The 18,989-nt window shown below is 43.1% G+C and overlaps 1 protein-coding gene across 3 annotated transcripts in view; it reads right to left on the reverse strand.

Annotated features, from left to right (window-relative positions):
* The window catches only part of CDH19 (cadherin 19), a 169,316-nt gene that overhangs the window by 44,929 nt on the left and 105,398 nt on the right, over positions 1-18,989 (reverse strand). For all 3 annotated transcript variants that reach the window (XM_075921031.2, XM_075921029.2, XM_075921030.2), the window contains exons 2-3: positions 15,560-15,786; positions 9,366-9,660 (exon numbers count right to left, since the gene is read on the reverse strand). In XM_075921031.2, coding sequence (XP_075777146.2) covers positions 9,366-9,660; positions 15,560-15,757 — 493 coding nt within the window. In that variant the 5' untranslated portion in view covers positions 15,758-15,786. The remainder of the gene's footprint in view (positions 1-9,365; positions 9,661-15,559; positions 15,787-18,989) is intronic.

The raw sequence follows: 18,989 nt of genomic DNA on the forward strand, positions 1-18,989 counted from the left end.
TCAAATCTAGTCCAGGTCTACTTGCTTCATCCTGATTCAGGATAAAGCCCACACATACAATTTAGCTGCTGGTAGCCAGTATTTAACACCAGTCTATGTTCTAACGACAGTATGAGTGAGGGCATTGGGGCATGTCCAGCCAGTGTGTGTATGTGAGTTGTCTGTAGTGGTATAACTCCTGAATTGACCATGTTGTCACTATTGTAGGGGTTCCCACACCATGGGAAACTGCTTTATATGGGTAACCCAAGAACTGCAAGATTTGACTCAGGGTATGTCTACACTACAGCGCTAATTCGAACTAATGCGTCTAGAACTAAAAACTAGTTCGAATTAGCGTTTTGCTAATTTGAACTAGCATGTCCACATTAAGTGGACCCTGAACCGGGCTTAAGGATGGCCGGAAGCAGTGCCGGCAGGGCATCAGAGGAGGACTTAGAGCGTGGAGATGCTGTCTCAGGCTAGCCGAGGGCTGCGCTTAAAGGGTCCCGACCCACACCCCAGACAGACAGTTCTCAGGGGTGCCCTGCTTGCAAACCAGTCCTGGCTTGGAGTGCTCGGAGTGCCCACACTGGGCACATCACAGCACTCGGCCATCAGCCCGGCTGCACTTGCCTCAGGCTGCCATCTGCGGAGAGGGGGCAATCGGGGGGCTGCAGGAGAGCTTCAACCCGCAGAAGCCCACAGAGCCAGCCCAGTCCTCCCCATCGGGGGCTCGTACCCCATTCCTCCCTCACCTCCTTCCACTTACCCTTCCCTAGCCCCTTTTCTTGATGTACAAAATAAAGGACAATTGTGTTCAAAAATGGAATCTGTCTTTATTGAACAAAACTGGGGGAGACTGGGAAAAGGAGGTGGGACAGGGGAAGAGACAGGCTGGGAGAGGGGAGGGCAACTACAATGATCAGGGGCTGGGAACAGGTCCCATATGAAGACAGGCTAAAGAGACTGGGACTTTTCAGCTTAGAAAAGAGGAGACGGAGGGGGGACAGGATAGAGGTCTCTAAAAGCAGGAGTTGGGTGGAGAGGGTGCATACAGAAAAGTTCTTCATTAGTTCCCATAAAGAAGGACTAGAGGACAGCAAAGGAAAGGAATGGGTAGCAGGCTTCAAACTAGTAACAGAAAGTTGTTCTTCACAAAGCAAAGAGTCAATCTGTGGAACTCCTTGCTGCAGGAGGCTGTGAAGGCTAGAACTAGAACAGAGTTTAAAGGGACGTGAGATCAAGTCATGGAGGTTGGGTCCATGGAGTGCTATTAGCCAGGGGGTAGGAGTGGTGTCCCTGTCCAAGGTTTGTGGAAGGCTGGAGAGGGATGACACGAGACAAATGGCTTGGTCACTGTCTTCGGTCCATCCCCTCCAGGGTCCCTAGGGTTGGCCGCTGTCAGCAGACAGGCTACGGGGTTAGATGGACCTTTGGTCTGACCCAGGATGGCCATTGTAAGCTCAGGGATCAGGGTCGGGGGTCTGAGTGGACCCCCTTGATTTTCATGCACACCTGCTCCTGGGTGGTCAGGCTGACAGCTCTCCTGCCCTAGACGGCCACTTTCCTGTGCCTAATGCGGAGATCGTGGACGAGGTCCATGATGTCTGCACTAGCCCAGGCGGGTGCCCGCCTCTTGCGGTCCCGGGCAAGCTCCCGGGAGCCACCAGCCTGGTCCCGGGAAGAGGGGGAGGGCTGAGGAGCATCGGGTGGGTGGCTCGAGCCGTGCCAGGTGCAGGGTCTGCTGGCTGGGTGCTGGCAGGCTTGCACCTGGCATGGGCACTGTAGCCAGCCTGTGCCCCTTTAAGGGGTCCGGGGCCGGGAGGGGGGCATATGAGTTTCCCTGGTGTTGGCCAGAGTGGCCACCAGGGAAACCTGGGGAGGGCTAGCCTCCCACTAGTTCGAATTAAGGGGCTACACACCCCTCAATTCGAACTAGCTAGTTCGAACTAGGCTTAATCCTCGTAAAATGAGGTTTACCTAGTTCGAACTAAGCACTCCGTTAGTTCAAATTAAGTTCGAACTAACGGAGCGCTAGTGTAGCACCTATGAAAGTTAGTTCGAACTAACTCTGTAGTGTAGACTTACCCTTAGATTTATATTCATGACTCTGGATGATCAGAAGACCATGAATCTGTCACTTCTGTAAATCAAGGCTCCCTCCAAGAGAGATGCATGCAGAGAATCTTCTCAGAGATTTGTCAGTCAAGTAAGTTTGGGGGAGTTTACTTCTGTTTTGGGGAGAATATGGGCAGTAGATCTGTAAAATTTCTTTGGCACCGTCAACATACAAGTACCTCCTACATGATCTTGGGAGAATATCTTAAAAGTTTAAAAAAAAAAAACAACAACTTTTAACCAGATGTGTTATTTAATTGATTTTAAGCTAGAATCCTGTGATATACTAGAGGGGAAATATATGGGGGTATGTCTACACTAGAAAGTTAGTTCGAACTAACGGACGTTAGTTCGAACTAACTTTCCTATGCGCTACACTAGCGCTCCGCTAGTTCGAATTTGAATCGAACTAGCGGAGCGCTTAGTTCGAACTAGGTAAACCTCATTTTACGAGGACTAACGCCTAGTTCGAACTAGCTAGTTCGAACTAAGGGCTGTGTAGCCCTTTAGTTCGAACTAGTGGGAGGCTAGCCCTCCCCAGGTTTCCCTGGTGGCCACTCTGGCCAACACCAGGGAAACTCTATGCCCCCCTCCCGGCCCCGGACCCCTTAAAGGGGCACGGGCTGGCTACGGTGCCCGTGCCAGGTGCAAGCCTGCCAGCACCCAGCTAGCAGACCCTGCACCTGGCACGGCACAGAGCCAGCCACCCGATGCCCCCCAGCCCACCCCCTCTTGCCAGGACCAGGCTGGCAGCTCCCGGGAGCTTGCCCTGGACCGCAAGAGGCGGGCACCTGCCTGGGCTAGTGCGGACATCGTGGACCTCGTCCACGATCTCCGCACGAGGCACAGGAAAGTGGCCGGCTAGGGCAGGCGAGCTGCCAGCCTGGCCACCCAGGAGCAGGTGTGCATGAAAATCAAGGGGGTCCACTGAGACCCCCGACACTGAGCCCTGAGCTTACAATGGCCGTCCTGGGTCAGACCAAAGGTCCATCTAGCCCAGTAGCCTGTCTGCCCACAGCGGCCAACCCTAGGGACCCTGGAGGGGATGGACCGAAGACAATGACCAAGCCATTTGTCTCGTGCCATCCCTCTCCAGCCTTCCACAAACTTTGGGCAGGGACACCACTCCTACCCTCTGGCTAATAGGACTCCATGGACCCAACCTCCATGACTTGATCTCACTTCCCTTTAAACTCTGTTCTAGTTCTAGCCTTCACAGCCTCCTGCAGCAAGGAGTTCCACAGGTTAACTATTTGCTTTGTCAAGAACAACTTTCTCTTACTAGTTTCAAGCCTGCTACCCATTCCTTTCCTTTGGTGTCCTCTAGTCCTTCTTTATGGGATCTCAGGAAGAACTTTTCTGAATGCACCCTCTCCACCCAACCCCTGCTTTTACAGACTTCTATCCTGTCCCCCCTCCGTCTCCTCTTTTCTAAGCTGAACAGTCCCAGTCTCTGTAGCCTCTCTTCATCTGGGACCTGTTCCCAACCCCTGATCATGTTAGTTGCCCTCCCCTCTCCCAGCCTTTCTCTTCCCCTCTCCCACCTCCTTTTCCCAGTCTCCCCCAGTTTTTTTCAATAAAGACAGAGTCAATGTTGGAAGAAACGTTATCTTTATTTTGTACATCAATAAGAAGGGGGGCTAGGGAAGGGCAAGTGGAAGGAGGTGAGGGAGGAATGGGGTACGAGCCCCCGATGGGGAGGACTGGGCTGGCTCTGCGGGCTTCTGGGGGTGGAAGCTCTCCTGCAGCCCCCCAATTACTCCCTCTCCCCAGATGGCAGCCTGCGGCAAGTGCAGCCGGGCTGATGGCCGAGTGGTGTGATGTGCCCAGTGTGGGCACTCAGGGCACTCCAAGCCAGAACTTCTTTGCAAGCGGGGCACCCCTTAGAACTGTGTGTCCGGGGTGGGGGTCGGGACCCTTTAAGCGCAGCCCTCGGCTAGCCTGAGACAGTATCTCCATGCTCTAAGTCCTCCTTTTATGCCCTGCCGGCACTGCTTCCGGCCATCCTTAAGCCCTGTTCAGAGTCCACTCAATGTGGACTTACTAGTTCGAACTAGCAAAACGCTAGTTCGAACTAGTTTTTAGTTCTAGATGCGTTAGTTCGAACTAGCTTAGTTCGAATTAACTAATTCGAACTAAGTTAGTTCGAACTAGCGCTGTAGTGTAGACGTACCCTAAAAGACTAGCCAATTAGCCTATCATAAGATGGGATTTTCAGGTCTTCTCTCGTGAGATCTCTCACTCTGTCTCTGTCTCCGTCTCTCTCTCTCTCTCCTCCTACTGCCTCCCCCTCCCCTCTCAGTTCTCCTCCTCCTCCTCCTGCCTCTTTCTCCCCTCCGTCTCTCCCTGCCCCCCTTCCACTTCCCTCCCACCGTGGGACTTGGCTGAGTGCTACATGCTCAGCCGGGCTGCCACGAGGGTGGGGGGCGGAGGGGTGACGTACACAGCCAGGGGGTGGGGCCGTGTACGTCATCGTCCTCCCTTCCTCTCCTACCCTGGGGGAGCCCAAACAGCCCCTTGCACTGCTGGATCCCTTGGCAGCCCGGTGCAGAGCTCTGCCGAACCTCCATGGAGAGAGGGGAAGGGTGTCGGGGCGCTGACGTACATGGCCAGGGGACACAATCAGCATTACAGACTCACAGACAATGGCTACTATATATATGATGACTCAGGGGATTGGTTATAGGCATTTGAGCATTTTATTTTACACATTCAATTTCTATCCCAGATCAGTAATGATTTTAACATCCCCTAAAAGCAGATTGTTGGACTATTTGAAATAAGGTGATATTTTCAAAAAACTTCCTAGGGAACTGGTATTCTCTTTCCTCCTCTCCCCTCCCTCCCCCCACACACATACCCTTATGTCCCCCACAATCTATAACTGGTCCTAACTAGTACCTTTCTTGGCAGACTCAGCCAAAAGATCAAGGCTCAAGTTTATTCCTGTGGAGATGTAACCATGCTATATTCCTCAGTGTTGGTGTTTATTAGCAGGGCAGAGCAGGAAAGCTTTCACAACTGCATCCTTTTTGTAGCTTTGAAGGATGACACATGGATATTGAGCCAGAGACTTGGATGGTATAAAGTGGAATTGTGTCATTGATCTGAAGACCTGGCCTACAATCTTTTGAGCTGTCAGGCTAGCACTTTTCCTGGACACAAATTTAATTGTCACATAATTGATGGAAACAAATATATAAGTAACATACAAAATGGTAATATATACATGTAAACTCGGGAAACAGAGGAAAATAAAATATTTCTTATTAATTTGATATTTGTATCAAGTGTGTAGCCATTTCTAAACATCAATTACAGTGTAAGGGCCAATTCTAGGTTTATACTGGCATCCATACAAACCTAAATGGAGGGGTCTGAAGGCCAAAAGGCTGTGGATGTGGATGTGGATGTGGCCAAGAACAGCCCCCGAAAGTAGTCATCAATGTCAGGACATGAGTGCAGCCTAGTGGTAAGAGATATTCTGATTAAGTGCTTCTCTGAATAGCATTCATTAGTTGGGTCTTTTGGATCCCTGGATGTAGAATGAAAATGCTCCTTTTATGGGAAGCTCAAATGTGTGTCAACTGGCTTCTCAGAGTAGATTATCATGTTATACTTTGAAATATATCCAGGGATATCATGTTATACTTTGAAATATATCTACTCTATCCAAAACCCACTGACCACAATTTAATAATGGTCCATTATAGAGGTGACATAATTTACACAGCAGATGAGAGCTGGGGTTCAGGTGGGTGTTACACTGATAAATGTACACTGTGGGTGATAAATGGTTATTTACTGATAGATAAGATGGCTGTCAAAATAACATAACAGGGATTTCATATAAATCAAAACAAATGGAGATAGTTTCCATCTACTCACACTGACATTAAATCCTTAAAGAATGTATGTATAGTAAAACCATTATAACCAATAACCATTTGAACACACACACACACACACACACACACACACACACACTCTCTCTCTCTCTCTCTCTCTCTCTCTCTAATTTACTACTAAGTGTATTTAACTAAATATGACTGTAAATAAAGAAAAAACTATCTCTTGGTATGTACAAGTTGCTATCATATAGGTTATTATTATTATTATTGTTATAATTATTATTGTTAGTTTGGAGTTCCCCTTTCCCTATATATTTCACTATGTGCTGTCTAATACACGGTCTTTGAGCCCTAAGTGCCTCTCATGCCTTCCTGAAAAGTGGTGCTTCCTTGCAGGGTTGCCCATTAAACCAGACCCACAGGATCTGAAGGATGTATGGTTCTCTTGTTCCTCCTGACTCTGGGATATTTAAGAGATGCCCAGATCCAATGCTCAGAAGCCTAGAGGAACGGATGCTCAGGAACATACCATTAAACACACAGGGTGGGTCTAAACTTGCCAGCTGTCTACACTGGCCGCTTGAATTTGCGCTGTACAAAATCAGTGCTTCTTGCGCAAATACTTTCATGCTCTCGCTCGGGAAAAAGCCCTCTTGCGCAAGAATACTTGTGCAAGAGGGCCGTGTAGACAGGGAAGAACTGTTTTGCACGAAAAAACCCCGATGGCTAAAATGGTGATCGGGGCTTTCTTGCACAAAATCACGTCTAGACTGGCCACGGATGCTTTTGCGCAAAAGCATTTTTTGTGCAAAAGCATCCATGCCAATATAGACGCACTTTTGCGGAAATACTTTTAATGGAAAAACTTTTCCGTTAAAAGTATTTCTGCAAAATCATGCCAGTCTAGATGCAGCCACACTGATTTGAGCAGCAAGCTTTCAATTCAGGGGACCTTCTCCTGTACTTCTGCCTGTCTTGCTCAACCTCAGCCTGTCCACTCAGTCACGGTTTCTCTCCTTGCCAGTTTCTCTCCATCCCTCTGTCTGCCCTTCCTCTCATCCTGTCTCTCTCAGTTAACTCGCAGACTTTGTTTCTGTCTCTCTCTCAGACTGCCGCTTTTTATAAGAAAAAGGTACTATTGTTTTTTCAGAAGAGGCTTTTCTGAAATTTGGCCCATCTACTCTGGGCCAAATTTCAGAAAAACCTCCTCTTTTGAAAGAGCCTTTCTTCCTTGTGAAACGAGGAAGACAGGACTTCCAAAGGAGTGCGTCTGCTCTTTTGCAAAAAATGTTGGAAGAGCAGATGAGTTCCCTGGATACAGTAGAGTTTTTCCAGGATATCTCCAGTATCCCGGAAAAAGTCCTGTAGTCTAGTCATAGCCTCATCTCCCTACCTTTGTCCCTCCATCATCCCCCTCTTCTCCTCCCACTTTCTCTGGGGGAGAGGATGGGAACAATGACAGTGCACTCACTTGAAATCATATTTCCCAATTTAGGGTCGAAGCCCTTTATTCTATTTACATGAAGGAAGCACTGCATGCTGGCCTCCAAACTAAATTTCTCCTGCTTGGAAGCTGAGATCCAGACTAGCACAGGAAATTGTAGTTTATATCTCCCTGTAAGGCTGAGACAAATTCAGTGAAGCTGTCCTAACAGTAAATGAGTAATGCTCAATGACACATAGCTTTTATTCCCTTTTATTATCACTAATGTTATTTAAGTAATGACCTTATTAATTCACAGTTTTACCTGGCACAATATTTTACTTTATTTTCAATATTATTTGCAATTGAAATAGCTGAAGTAGAGGAAGGTGGTAATTAGCAGGGCTTGTTGAGTAAATTTTAAAGGATCCAATTTTTCATGACTTTCAGGATTATTTGGATATGACAAACCTGCTCATTTGTGCTAGTTGCTTTCTTTCCCCTCCCCCCCCCCTTTTTTTTGTCAGAAGGGTGTCTTTACTTATTACTTTTGGTACCAATCATACAGCCATATTCCAAATCCTGCCTGACCCAACATAGAGATGCAGGGACAAAGAGAATATAAATTACCTTCAAGATCCCTCCCCTCTCCAAGGGGCAGGAAAAATGTCAGTTCAGTCCTTAAGGAACTCAGGGATGGTTCCCTTATTGCACCTCAAGGGCATAATTCACCCTGAATGGAAGGGAACTGACAAGCGAGAATTAGAGAACATTGTACTCTCATTGCACACCCAAGAGATTGGGAAGTAATTGTATCTTTAGATGGTGTAGCTCCACACTACCCCAGTGCATCTGATACAATCCCCAGCATAAGTCAAACTATGATACTTAAAATCTGACATTTAATTACAGGGGAAATAGTGACCACGCATGATGTGAATGCCGTTATTTTCTGTTCCATTTACATTACATGGCAATGTGTATTACATGGAGTGGAATGAAAGAGTAGGATGTAATCAGTACACAAACTCAGAGTGGCCTGAAAGAGATTATTAAGTAATTTTCATTTATTTTGAATTCATCTTTATGTACTGAGAAGAGTCAATAGGCCCCTTGCGGTGTAAATGTATACTGTTAGTTTTCCATGAATAAAAGCTTGAAGAGCAGATGGTTTGTGTCTACTAAAGATAATAGATAGGACTTTTTGAGAGATGTACTAGCAAACTTTAAATTTGAATGTTGTATTCTGTTTCCCTCATAGGAATGGCCATACTGGGTCAGACCAAAGATCTATCTAGCCCAGTATCCTGTCTTCCAAGAGTGGCCAATGCCAGAAGCCCCAGAGGGAGTGAACAGAATAGGGAATCATCAAGTAATCCCTCTGCTGTCACCCATTCCCCGCCTCTGACAGGGGCTAGAGACACCATTCCTACCTATCCTGGCTAATAGCCATTGATGGACCTAACCTTCATGAATTTACTTAGTTCTTTCTTGAACCCTGTTAATGTCCTGGTCTTTACAACCTCCTCTGGCAAGTAGTTCCACAGGTTGTATGAAGAAAAACTTCCTTTTGTTCATTTTAATTGTTCCTTCAATTCTCCTTTTCAACCTCAAATAGAGACAGTATTCTGTCCTGAAAGGTCAAATTTTTATGTCCTGATATTCAATAGCTACTGTTTTCAAGCCTAGAAGTTGTCTGTTTTCTCTGGCATCTGAAGGGATGTATCCATAACTATATATCTGCTCATTACCACAATGATTTTACAGAAACTTATGCACATGAAACTATCCATGTGCTTAAAAGTCAACATGCCTGTGGGTTCAACAGGACTATCCACATAATAAAGCCAAGGCTACATTATAAGTTATTGCAAGTTCACAACTCCCTTTCTCAATGTAAAAGGACTCTGTAAATTGGATATAAATATTGTAAAATAATATAACTGTTCAGCAAGGTGTGGAAAACGAGTTTGGTTCTTGACTTTCTTTACCTTCAGGAGACATCTCTGGAATGGTGACTTCATAAGGTCCACCCAAGAACTTTGGTTCATGATCATTGACATCCTGAACTTTGATGATAAATTCTGACTCAGGTTCAACAGGCAGTTGGGTATTCCTGTTAATAGCCTGTGCTCTTAGAGTGTAGAAGGGTTTCTCCTCTCGGTCAAGTTTCTGTGTCACATGAATTATACCATTATATTCATCAATAGTAAAAATGCTTCCAGCTCCATCCCCAGTCAAAATATATTTGAAAGTGCCATCGTGTTGGTCAGAATCAGACTTCAGCTATAAGAAAAAAACATCTATTTATTGTCTGGGTAACAAATAAAATAATCATAGTTCTTTTGTTTAGACCTATATGAATCTGATTAAAAGCGAGCATTTATTGGGTTGTATAGTAAGTGGAGGTTATAAGGTATTGCAATATGTCTATCCAACCATGGAGCAGTTATTGTTGAGTTATGGCCACTACTGAGATATACTATTAGTTTTAGCTTAACTTTAAACATAAATTAATTTCAACTGAAGTTAGTTGAATATATCCAGATGTATGAGTGCTTTGATGAATACCTATGTAACAGGATACTGAAGAGGTAAAAAACATTTTTTCCAAACTATTTTACTGCATATGAGAACAATAGGCATCTCTCTCTCTCTCTCCCTCACACACACACACACACACACACACACACACACACACACACACACACACAAATCTAAAGAGTGTCACTTTGCTTATACAGCAATACTAAATGGATACAAAGTCATCTGAGAACAGAAAGATGGAGTAAATCTGTGTTGCTTCTTTTGAAATAAATGATTGCTGTTTCTCATTTTTACAAGGTGATCTCTGTTCCCTTAGCTAAGACTAGGTTTATGATAAGCTTTCGACTAATCAGACTGAGCCATGGGGACCATTTTGGTCTATCCGCACTTGTTCATGCAGTCATGATTATTTTCTTAGTATTAACACTAGCTAATAGCATTTTTGTCACCGTTTATGCAGTTTTAACATGCCAAGGATCTGTAATTATGGTATTATTAGAACAACAATTTCCAACATGTCCTTTATTTTATAATGTTCCATTTATTTCCTTTTGACTTTGAATAATAAATAGTGCCCATGCATAGGCTCTGAGCACACTGCCAATTATATACAATTAAAAATTCAGTCTTAGTCTCAGTCATTTCATTGCTTCTGCCATGCAGCAGCTCCAAATACAAATTTCAACCCATTAGCTAATGCTTCACTGTTCCCTACTTATCCATAAAAACCAATGAAACAAACGTGTTGTATATCTCACCCTGAAAGTTGACAACTCCCAGCTATTTGGGGCCAGCGAAACGAAGGCTTAGTCTTGCGAAGAATTAATTCTTAGTCATTCTAGTCTCTTTTATGTCAAAGGGGAACATAAATCAGGGCCTCTTCTGATTGCTACTATATTAAACTTCTAACAACCAGGAAACAGAGTGAAGGTACACACCAGCCATGTCTTTTTCACAGCCTAACCACAGCCCCTTCTGGATTTGGCAAGAGCTGTTAGGGAAATACCGTAATTTTGTTTTAGCTAGGGCTGCCCTCATATGAAGACATGAGAAATGTGCAACTTTATCTGATGTGTTGTGTCCCACAGAATTCTATTACTTTATTTATCTGCATGCACTCCATCTGCCTTTTGCTGAGTTAGGGACAGGTGTTTTGATGGTAGAGAGATTACTTACAGCAGGATATCATAGCTGACATTGTGTTTGGAGGAAAGGAGCAAATGTTCCAAAAGGGATCACGTTTCTCTTCTTTCTGCATTGAGTTATGGAGACTGTGCAAAGGGAGGAGAGCAATAATGTGTTCTAGCCATGGTTAGCAGTCTGGCTGTGCCTGTGACAGCGTGCCACAAGGCAGACGAATGGCAGATCATGTTCCAGAAAGTCTTTAATAAAATGTCCAAAGGGTGGTAGCAATGGTGAGTAAGGAGGGTTTGTTCAGTTTGGATGAAGTAGTCAAGTATGGGCCAGGCAAAACTAGTTGATTTTCACTAAGCTTGCTCTAAATATGATTTTTGCCTTAATGAGGATGTGTTTCTCCTACTGCATCCACATGTGGTGCCCTCTCCATTGTTCCTTATCACATGAAAGGATGGAATGCTACAATGTCTATCAGGACAGATTGTGGCATCACTCAAAGAGGACAGAGTTAAGCTTGTGGAGGACGAGGATGTGAACCTTAACTATATATTTCCTGGTTTTCAGAGCTTTACGTTTGCTTTGTTAATTTTCCTTGGTTTTCAGAGAAGCAGTAATGAGAGGAATATGACTGAGCTGCAACTGTGGAGTGCACAAGGACACTTTTTAAGAAAAAAAGTTTCTGCCCCTCATCTATCAAATTGACCTTTCTTCTTACTTCTCTGTGGCACCAGTAGGGTTGAAAGGACCATAGCTAGGAAGGAAGATAGTAACTAAATATGAAGATGTTAATAGATATATGAAAATAGCCTGTTTGTTAGTTCAATGGCTAACATGGAGGGAGGGGGAAGTATAGGGCCAATCTTAAAAAAAATAATTCTTCAATAACACAGGTTTTTTAATGTTTCAACTCATACTACAGTTTTGTTTGATCCACAATTAAACATTTGATGTTTTAATCTTTACAAAATAAATAACATCCAGATAAAATTCAAAATGAAAAGCTCTTTTAAATTGAAAACATAATTTTAACGTTGTCAATTTTTTTCAGCCATTCTTATTGAAATTCACTGTGAAATCAGGAAATGTTTTCCCCTACCCAAAATCCATCTACTGTGGAATACCAATTTTCAAGACAATCTTAAATTTAAATGAATGGAGATTGCCTATCTCCTAGAACTGGAAAGGACCTTGAAAGGTCATCAAGTCCAGTCCCCTGCCTTCACAGCAGGAGCAAGTACCACCCCTGACAAATTTTTGCCCCAAATCCCTAAATGGCCCCTGCAAGGATTGAACTCAAGGATTGATATGCATGTGGGTTTTGCTTCAATTTAAAACTAAAATCAGCATCTTGTTGTAGAGGCTATACTGAGGAACCCTTTGACCAAATAATCATAACTTAAACTAACAACTTTAATGCTGACTCTAATGTGGCATAACCAATATTATGGATGGGTAGAGTTACTACTCCAGTGAAGAGTTCATCAGGATTTCCATTTTAATATAGGAGATCTACTAAAAGTTTATCTTTTGGGTTAGAGTAACATTTTAAAATGTCAGCTGTAACTTGCACACTCCTTGGTGTTTCTATAGGTTTTCTATAGGATTTTCCATATACTAGAGGGAGAATTTAATTTGAGATTTTCTGCAACCATTTTAAAAAATGCATGTGATTGGGTTATTTTTATTTAATGTTTCCTTTGGAGCCTTTTACAAAAACCTTAGCATTTTGAAGGCTGAAATGAATAGGTGTGAACCTTTGGTTTTGTATATTGGATCACTTATTTTAGGAAACTGAAATTTCTTTTTTAATGTTTATTTTTATTATAAACATAAATTATCACAGTAATCAATGGCAATGACCTAGAACTACATTAGTCATTCAGAAGCTAACTCCATTCCTTAGAACATGGATCTCTAATATGGTCAGGGATCTTAGTTTTCTGTGATTTAAAAACATAAAATTATCTAATAAGTAGCCATAAAACCCCATGTTTTCCTGTGGTTAAAATGAAACGCTGAACTTTAGTTTTCCTAGCAAAAGTATATAATGGTATCAGATGAATACAGTGGAACCCTGTTTATCTGATCTAATTGGGTCTGGAGCCAGATCAGATAATCCAATATAATCTGGAGAGTTTCAGCCAGGAGCGGCTCGAGGAGAGCTGCTGGCAACTGGCTCCCTAGGCGGAATGCAGGATTGTCGCCCCTACCTCCATAGCCCTCAATGGCGTGACGTCATCATTGGGTGCTGCGTTAAACGCAGCACCCTAGACAACTGCCGAGGTTGCCTACATCCGCCCCTGGTTTCAGCCCATGCAGTGGGCTTCTACTGACAGCCTCAATTCTGTTATTATGAGAGATGGATAATGGAGACCCAGAGAAACAGGGTTCCACTGTATACGTTTTTGTTTTTTCACATCTATGCTGTGGAGCTGTTTTGGCTATTCCTCTGGTATCCCAAAATAGCTATTCTGCATCTTAAGAGCAAGCCTGTTATATCGAAATATAATGGGCTCGCTCTTCCGAGTTCCTGTAAACCTCATTGCACGAGGGATAAGGGACATTTCAGAATAGCGCTTTATTTCAAAATAAGATCAAAATAATCTCTGCAATTTGCATAGCACAAATTATGTAGTTTATTTCAGATTAAGGGTGCTGTGTAGATGCACCCAAAATGAAAAATACAATGATTCCTATGAAAATGCAAATTCTATGTTTTTCCACATTTTTGTCTATGTTGGAACAAGTGACAGTTAATAACAATGAAAGTCTGTCTTTGGACTCCTGTTGATGCAGTTCCCTGCAGGGCCTTCTTTACTATAAAATCACTGACTGATCTTAGATTGTCACTCCCCTGACTGCCAAAAAGAAGATACTTCTCAGTGGAAAATCACAAGTCAATATGACTGATTTAAATAGCAGTTAAACATCGTTAAGTTAATAATAACCCTCAATTACAATTCCATCTCAATTTACCTATAGCACTGGGAAGAACAAAAAGGCAGGCTTCTAGACATTATAGTAAGGGTCAGGAAAATTATAATGTATCTTTTGCAGGAAACTAAATTCCTATCCAGAAAAGCATATGCTGTGTCTACACTTACTCCTTTAGAAGTGAGACATCATACTTCCACAGTAGTTACTTTGAAAGGGCTGTGAAAAAGTAATTAATGAATTTTGAGCACTTCACCCTTTGGGCCCAATTAAATTTTAGTGCTAGTTAATTAGCAGTTAAACTTATTTCAGTCATTCATCTAGAAAATGCCTTAAAGAAAAGGACACCAAACCTGGAGATTACTAATACTTGTGGCTACAAATATAATAATAATAATTAATTAATGACAATAATAATAATAATAAACAGAGCAGGAGATCTTGTGAAGAAAATCACCTTAATGCACAATTTTAAAGGAGGTTGAAAAAGAATTGCTCATTGTTCTAAAGCTACAATAATTTAATGAACCATGAAGGTTCCTATAGCTTCTCAGTGGTAAAAGGATTTAGTATTAATCTGCTTCATTAAAAATTAATGAGGGGTAAATCACCTACTACTTAATGTAATAGAAAATCATGCTAAATACTGTTTGTCAACTGCACTGTGCTCAGTATGGCTGCTTCCATACAGTGCCAAAAATAGCATAAGCACATTGCCAGATGTTGATAAATGAGTCCTTAGCTCTCATTCAGAATATAAAAGGGAAATTTAAAGTATGATGTCAACACCTAGGCTACATCTACATTGGCATGATCTTGCGCGAATATTCTTTAACACAAGAGTTCTTGCGTTAAAATATTTGCGCAAGAGAGCGTCTACACTGGCATGTGCCTTTGCGCAAGAGATGTGCTTTTGCGCAAGAGCATCCTTGCCAGTGTAGACGCTCTCTTGCGCAAGAAAGCTCTGATGGCCATCTTAACCATCGGGCTTTCTTGCCTAAGAAATTCATGTTGCCTGTCTGCACTGGCCTCTTGCGCAAGAACAGTTGTGCTAGAGGGCTTATTCCTGAGCGGGAGCATCATAGTTCTTGTGCGAGAAGAAATGATTTCACACATTAGTACGTTAGTGTTCTTGTGCAAGAACTTCCCGCCAGTATAGACAGGCAGCATGTTTTTGCGCAAAAGCGGCTGCTTTGGCGCAAGATCGTGCCAATGTAGACACAGCTCTACTGTGTGTGATTTTCCTTTCGGTTGCATAATAAATTTGGTGTTGAGGAAGGTGAAGGACTTATAATGTAGCACGGGTAAAAGCGTGACATATATAGGCCCCTGACCCTGCAATGAGCTCCCTGATTGCAAAATCAGAGCCACAGTAGGAGCAAATGTGCACACATCTGACAAATCTTTCTGCCAATGCACTTTCCTCCTGCCTCAGAGCACAGACTCCCAAATCTCTAGAGGTGATTGATCCTTCTATGGCCAGATTTATATTATGCAAACAGTTGTGGTTCAACTTGTTAAATCAAAATGCTGCACTATAGTTTACTGTACCTCCCACAGAACTTACCTGGCCAACATACAAAGGTTCTGTTAAAGTCTGTTCTTCCAGCACAAAAAACTGGCTCCATAACCAGGCACGTTTCACTCTCTGAGCTGCTGCAAAAGGCCGGTTCATTTTGTGGGTGTTACGGTTCTGCAACCTTGAAAAGCAAGGCCACAGCTGACCAAGTGTTAGCAGAAGATATAGCCAAGTATAACAATTCATACTGAAATCACCTTTCAGTCAATATTCATCTGTGGAAGGAAAACAAAAAAGAAAAGGTTTTACAAAGTAGCTCTTCCCCAACCACCTTGCAAATATTGATTCTGTGTTAAGCTAAGAGATCATTTTCACTGTTAAAAATTCTTCCTATTTTCAAAAGAGAAGAACCAGAACAAAGTCAACTTCTGATTAAAAGAGAGAGAGAGAGAGGTATTTTATTAGGGATTCAAAAGTCAAGTGTTCAATTTTCTTCTTATGAAATCCCTTCAGAGGCATTTTCTATGCAAAAAAAAAAAATCATCCTTCAATTAATTCATCCTCTAAATTAAGCTGGGTAATTGTATTGTGCAGGCCAGCAATAATTTGATTGGAACAGTTGTACATTTCTGCTTAGGGTTCATTTTGAGCTGCAGTCATAGAACTGCCTGAAGGGTGAATAAGTAGCATTGGTGATCCTAATGACTGGCAGCTGAAATAGAAGAACTCATATAATTTTTTAACCTTCTCATTCACTCCCTCCTATCTCAACAAAATTGCCCTGCTGAAAGGTGCTAGTGTGGCAAGAAGAAGCTGCTAAAATGTGCGCCTCTCTCCTTTCCTGATCAATAGAAATTAACTGTCTCATCCAGTTCTACCTCCTCTGTCATTTCATGTTTTCAATTAAACAGACAAAAAGAAAATAGAGCCTGGAAGCCTGAGGGTTCTAAGAGTCAGTATAATTGATCACGCAAAATATTCCTTAGGTAAGCCAAGACTTTGCACAAGATGTATGCTATTATCATTTGCTATGAGTGGTTTCTGCATTGACAGAATTAACAGAAATGTCAGCTTGAAATAAAAGATAATGCTTGACTGAGAATGGCCATCCTCTAGGAGGTGATATTCTGCAATACTTGGCTATGCTAAAGCTTTGGTCAAAATCCAGTTTCTAGGACAGGAGGTTGAGGGGAAGGATCTATGTAGAAGAAAAACTGTTTTATGAGTTGACTCCATGCCAGTCAGCCTCAGGGTAGGTCTACACTACGTTCTATTTTTGAAAGAGGCTATGCAAATTCTGCAGGAAAGTGAATGTAGTCTGGATGCATTTTTTGGGGGGAAAAATCCCTTTTTTTAAAAAAAAACCATGTAAGCCTCATTTTTTAAGGAAGAGCGGATTTTTTCTAAAAAGAGGGTTTTTTTTAAAACCCTGCATCCAGACTATTTTCACTTCTGAAAGCTCCACTTTCGAAAGTGAGATCTTAAGAAGATATGCAAATTCCCACAGAATTTGCAATCCTCTTTCGAAAATAGAGTATAGTCTAGACATAGCTTAGGATATGCTGAAGACATCTCTGGCTATACATTCATTTAACCATGAACAATTGTCATGTGTCCTTACCTACTCAGGCAACATCTATTTATCTCCCCTTTATATCACTAAACTAATTGACTGGGCAACACAATGGCAGATGAATTTTAATGTTGATCAATGCAAATTAATGCATATTGGAAAACAGAAACCCGACTATATGTACAAAATGATGGGGGCTAAATTAGCTATTTTCAAGAGATCTTGGAGACATTTGTGTATAGTTCTCTGAAAATATCCACCCAATATATAGCACTAGTCAAAAAAGCAAACAATGCTCAGAATCATTTAAAAAGGAGACAGAGAATAAGACAGAGAATATTATATTGTCTCTATATAAATCTATGGTATACTTACATCTTGAATATTACATACAAATGTGATCACCTTATCTCAAAAAAGATATTTTAGAATTAGAAAAAAATCAGAAAAGGGCAACAAAAAGGATTAGAAGTAGGAATGTGTGATGGGTCCACGGGGACCCGCACTGGTTCCAGCAAAGCCTTTGATGCGTTGCAAGCCTCTGCCGCTTTGTGGGAGGGCGGGGGAGGAAGCTCAGAGGAGGAAAAGCCACACTGCCAGCAAAAGCTGGCTGGCCCGTGTACAGGCGAGGATGGGCCAAGCCGGGGGGGAGATGACATGATGGAACATTGGGACGCCAGCACAGTGGAGCATTGGGCCGGCATGTCCAGAGGTGGGCCCATTCAAAAAGGCCGTAGCCATAGCATCAGGGGCTGCGTTTGAGGATGGCGGAGTCCAGAGAGGGATTGGGAGGCAACACAAACCGGAGCTGAAGCCGAGTGGTGGCCGCCACAAGAGGACCACAGCAACGACCATAAGGAGGAAGCTTCAGGGCCTCTGGTAGGAACCCTGGTTGATAAGCAGTGGGACAAGGACCATGAGGCGGGAAGTAAGCAGCCCGGGACAGGGCGATACTAGTGCCGGTGGGCTGATGAGTTTCGGGTAAGCACCCCATCAGCTGGGTAGGGAGCTACATGTCTCTACACCTTAGGGCTATGGGCTGGAACCCGGTGGAGAGGGAGGGCCCGGGTTCCCTTTACCCCGCCGTCATAGCTGGAGAGCAACTGTAATCCTTACATGGGTGGGGGGTCAACCTACACTCCATATGGGACTATTGAACTTGGGACAGTCAGGTAATGACTAACATACAGGAATTTGGAGGGACATTAAGGCGACAGTTGGCACGGGGCCCTGCCCGGATGTATGGGTAAGGGCTTCGGGCTAAGCTGAACCGACATATGAAAAAAGATGAATGAGACTGGGACTTTTCAGCTTAGAAAAGAGAAGACTAAGAGGGGATATGATGGCAGTCTATAAAATCATGACTGGTGTAGAGAAAGTAAATAAGGAAAAGTTATTCACTTGTTCCCATAATACAAGAATTAGGGGTCAACAAATGAAATTAATATGTAGCAAGTTTAAAACCAACCAAACGAAGTTTTTCTTCACACAATGCAAATTCAATCTGTGGAACTCCTTGCCAGAGGACGTTGTAAAGACGAGAACTTCAACAGGGTTCAAAAAAGAAACAAATGAATTCCTGGAGTATAGGTTCATCAATGGCTGTTAACCAGGATGGATAAGAATGGTGTCCCTAGCCTCTGTTAGAAGCTGGGAATGGGTGACAGGGAAGGAATCACTTGACCATTACCTGTTCTGTCCTTTTCCTCTAGGGCAAGTGGCATTGGCCACAGTCAGAAGACAGGATATTGGGCTAGGTGGACCTTTGATCAGACCTTGTATGGCTGTTCTTATGTTCTGATGTTCTTAACTTTGAGTATTTTAATAATAATGGTAATGAATACCAACACAAACTAAAGATACTTGACCTGGCCTAGGATTGGAGACACATACTTGCCCTGGAAG

Source organism: Pelodiscus sinensis, chromosome 2 (assembly GCF_052426305.1).
Source record: "Pelodiscus sinensis isolate ZL-2025 chromosome 2, ASM5242630v1, whole genome shotgun sequence".
In the NCBI taxonomy this organism is placed as follows: Eukaryota; Metazoa; Chordata; order Testudines; family Trionychidae; genus Pelodiscus; species Pelodiscus sinensis.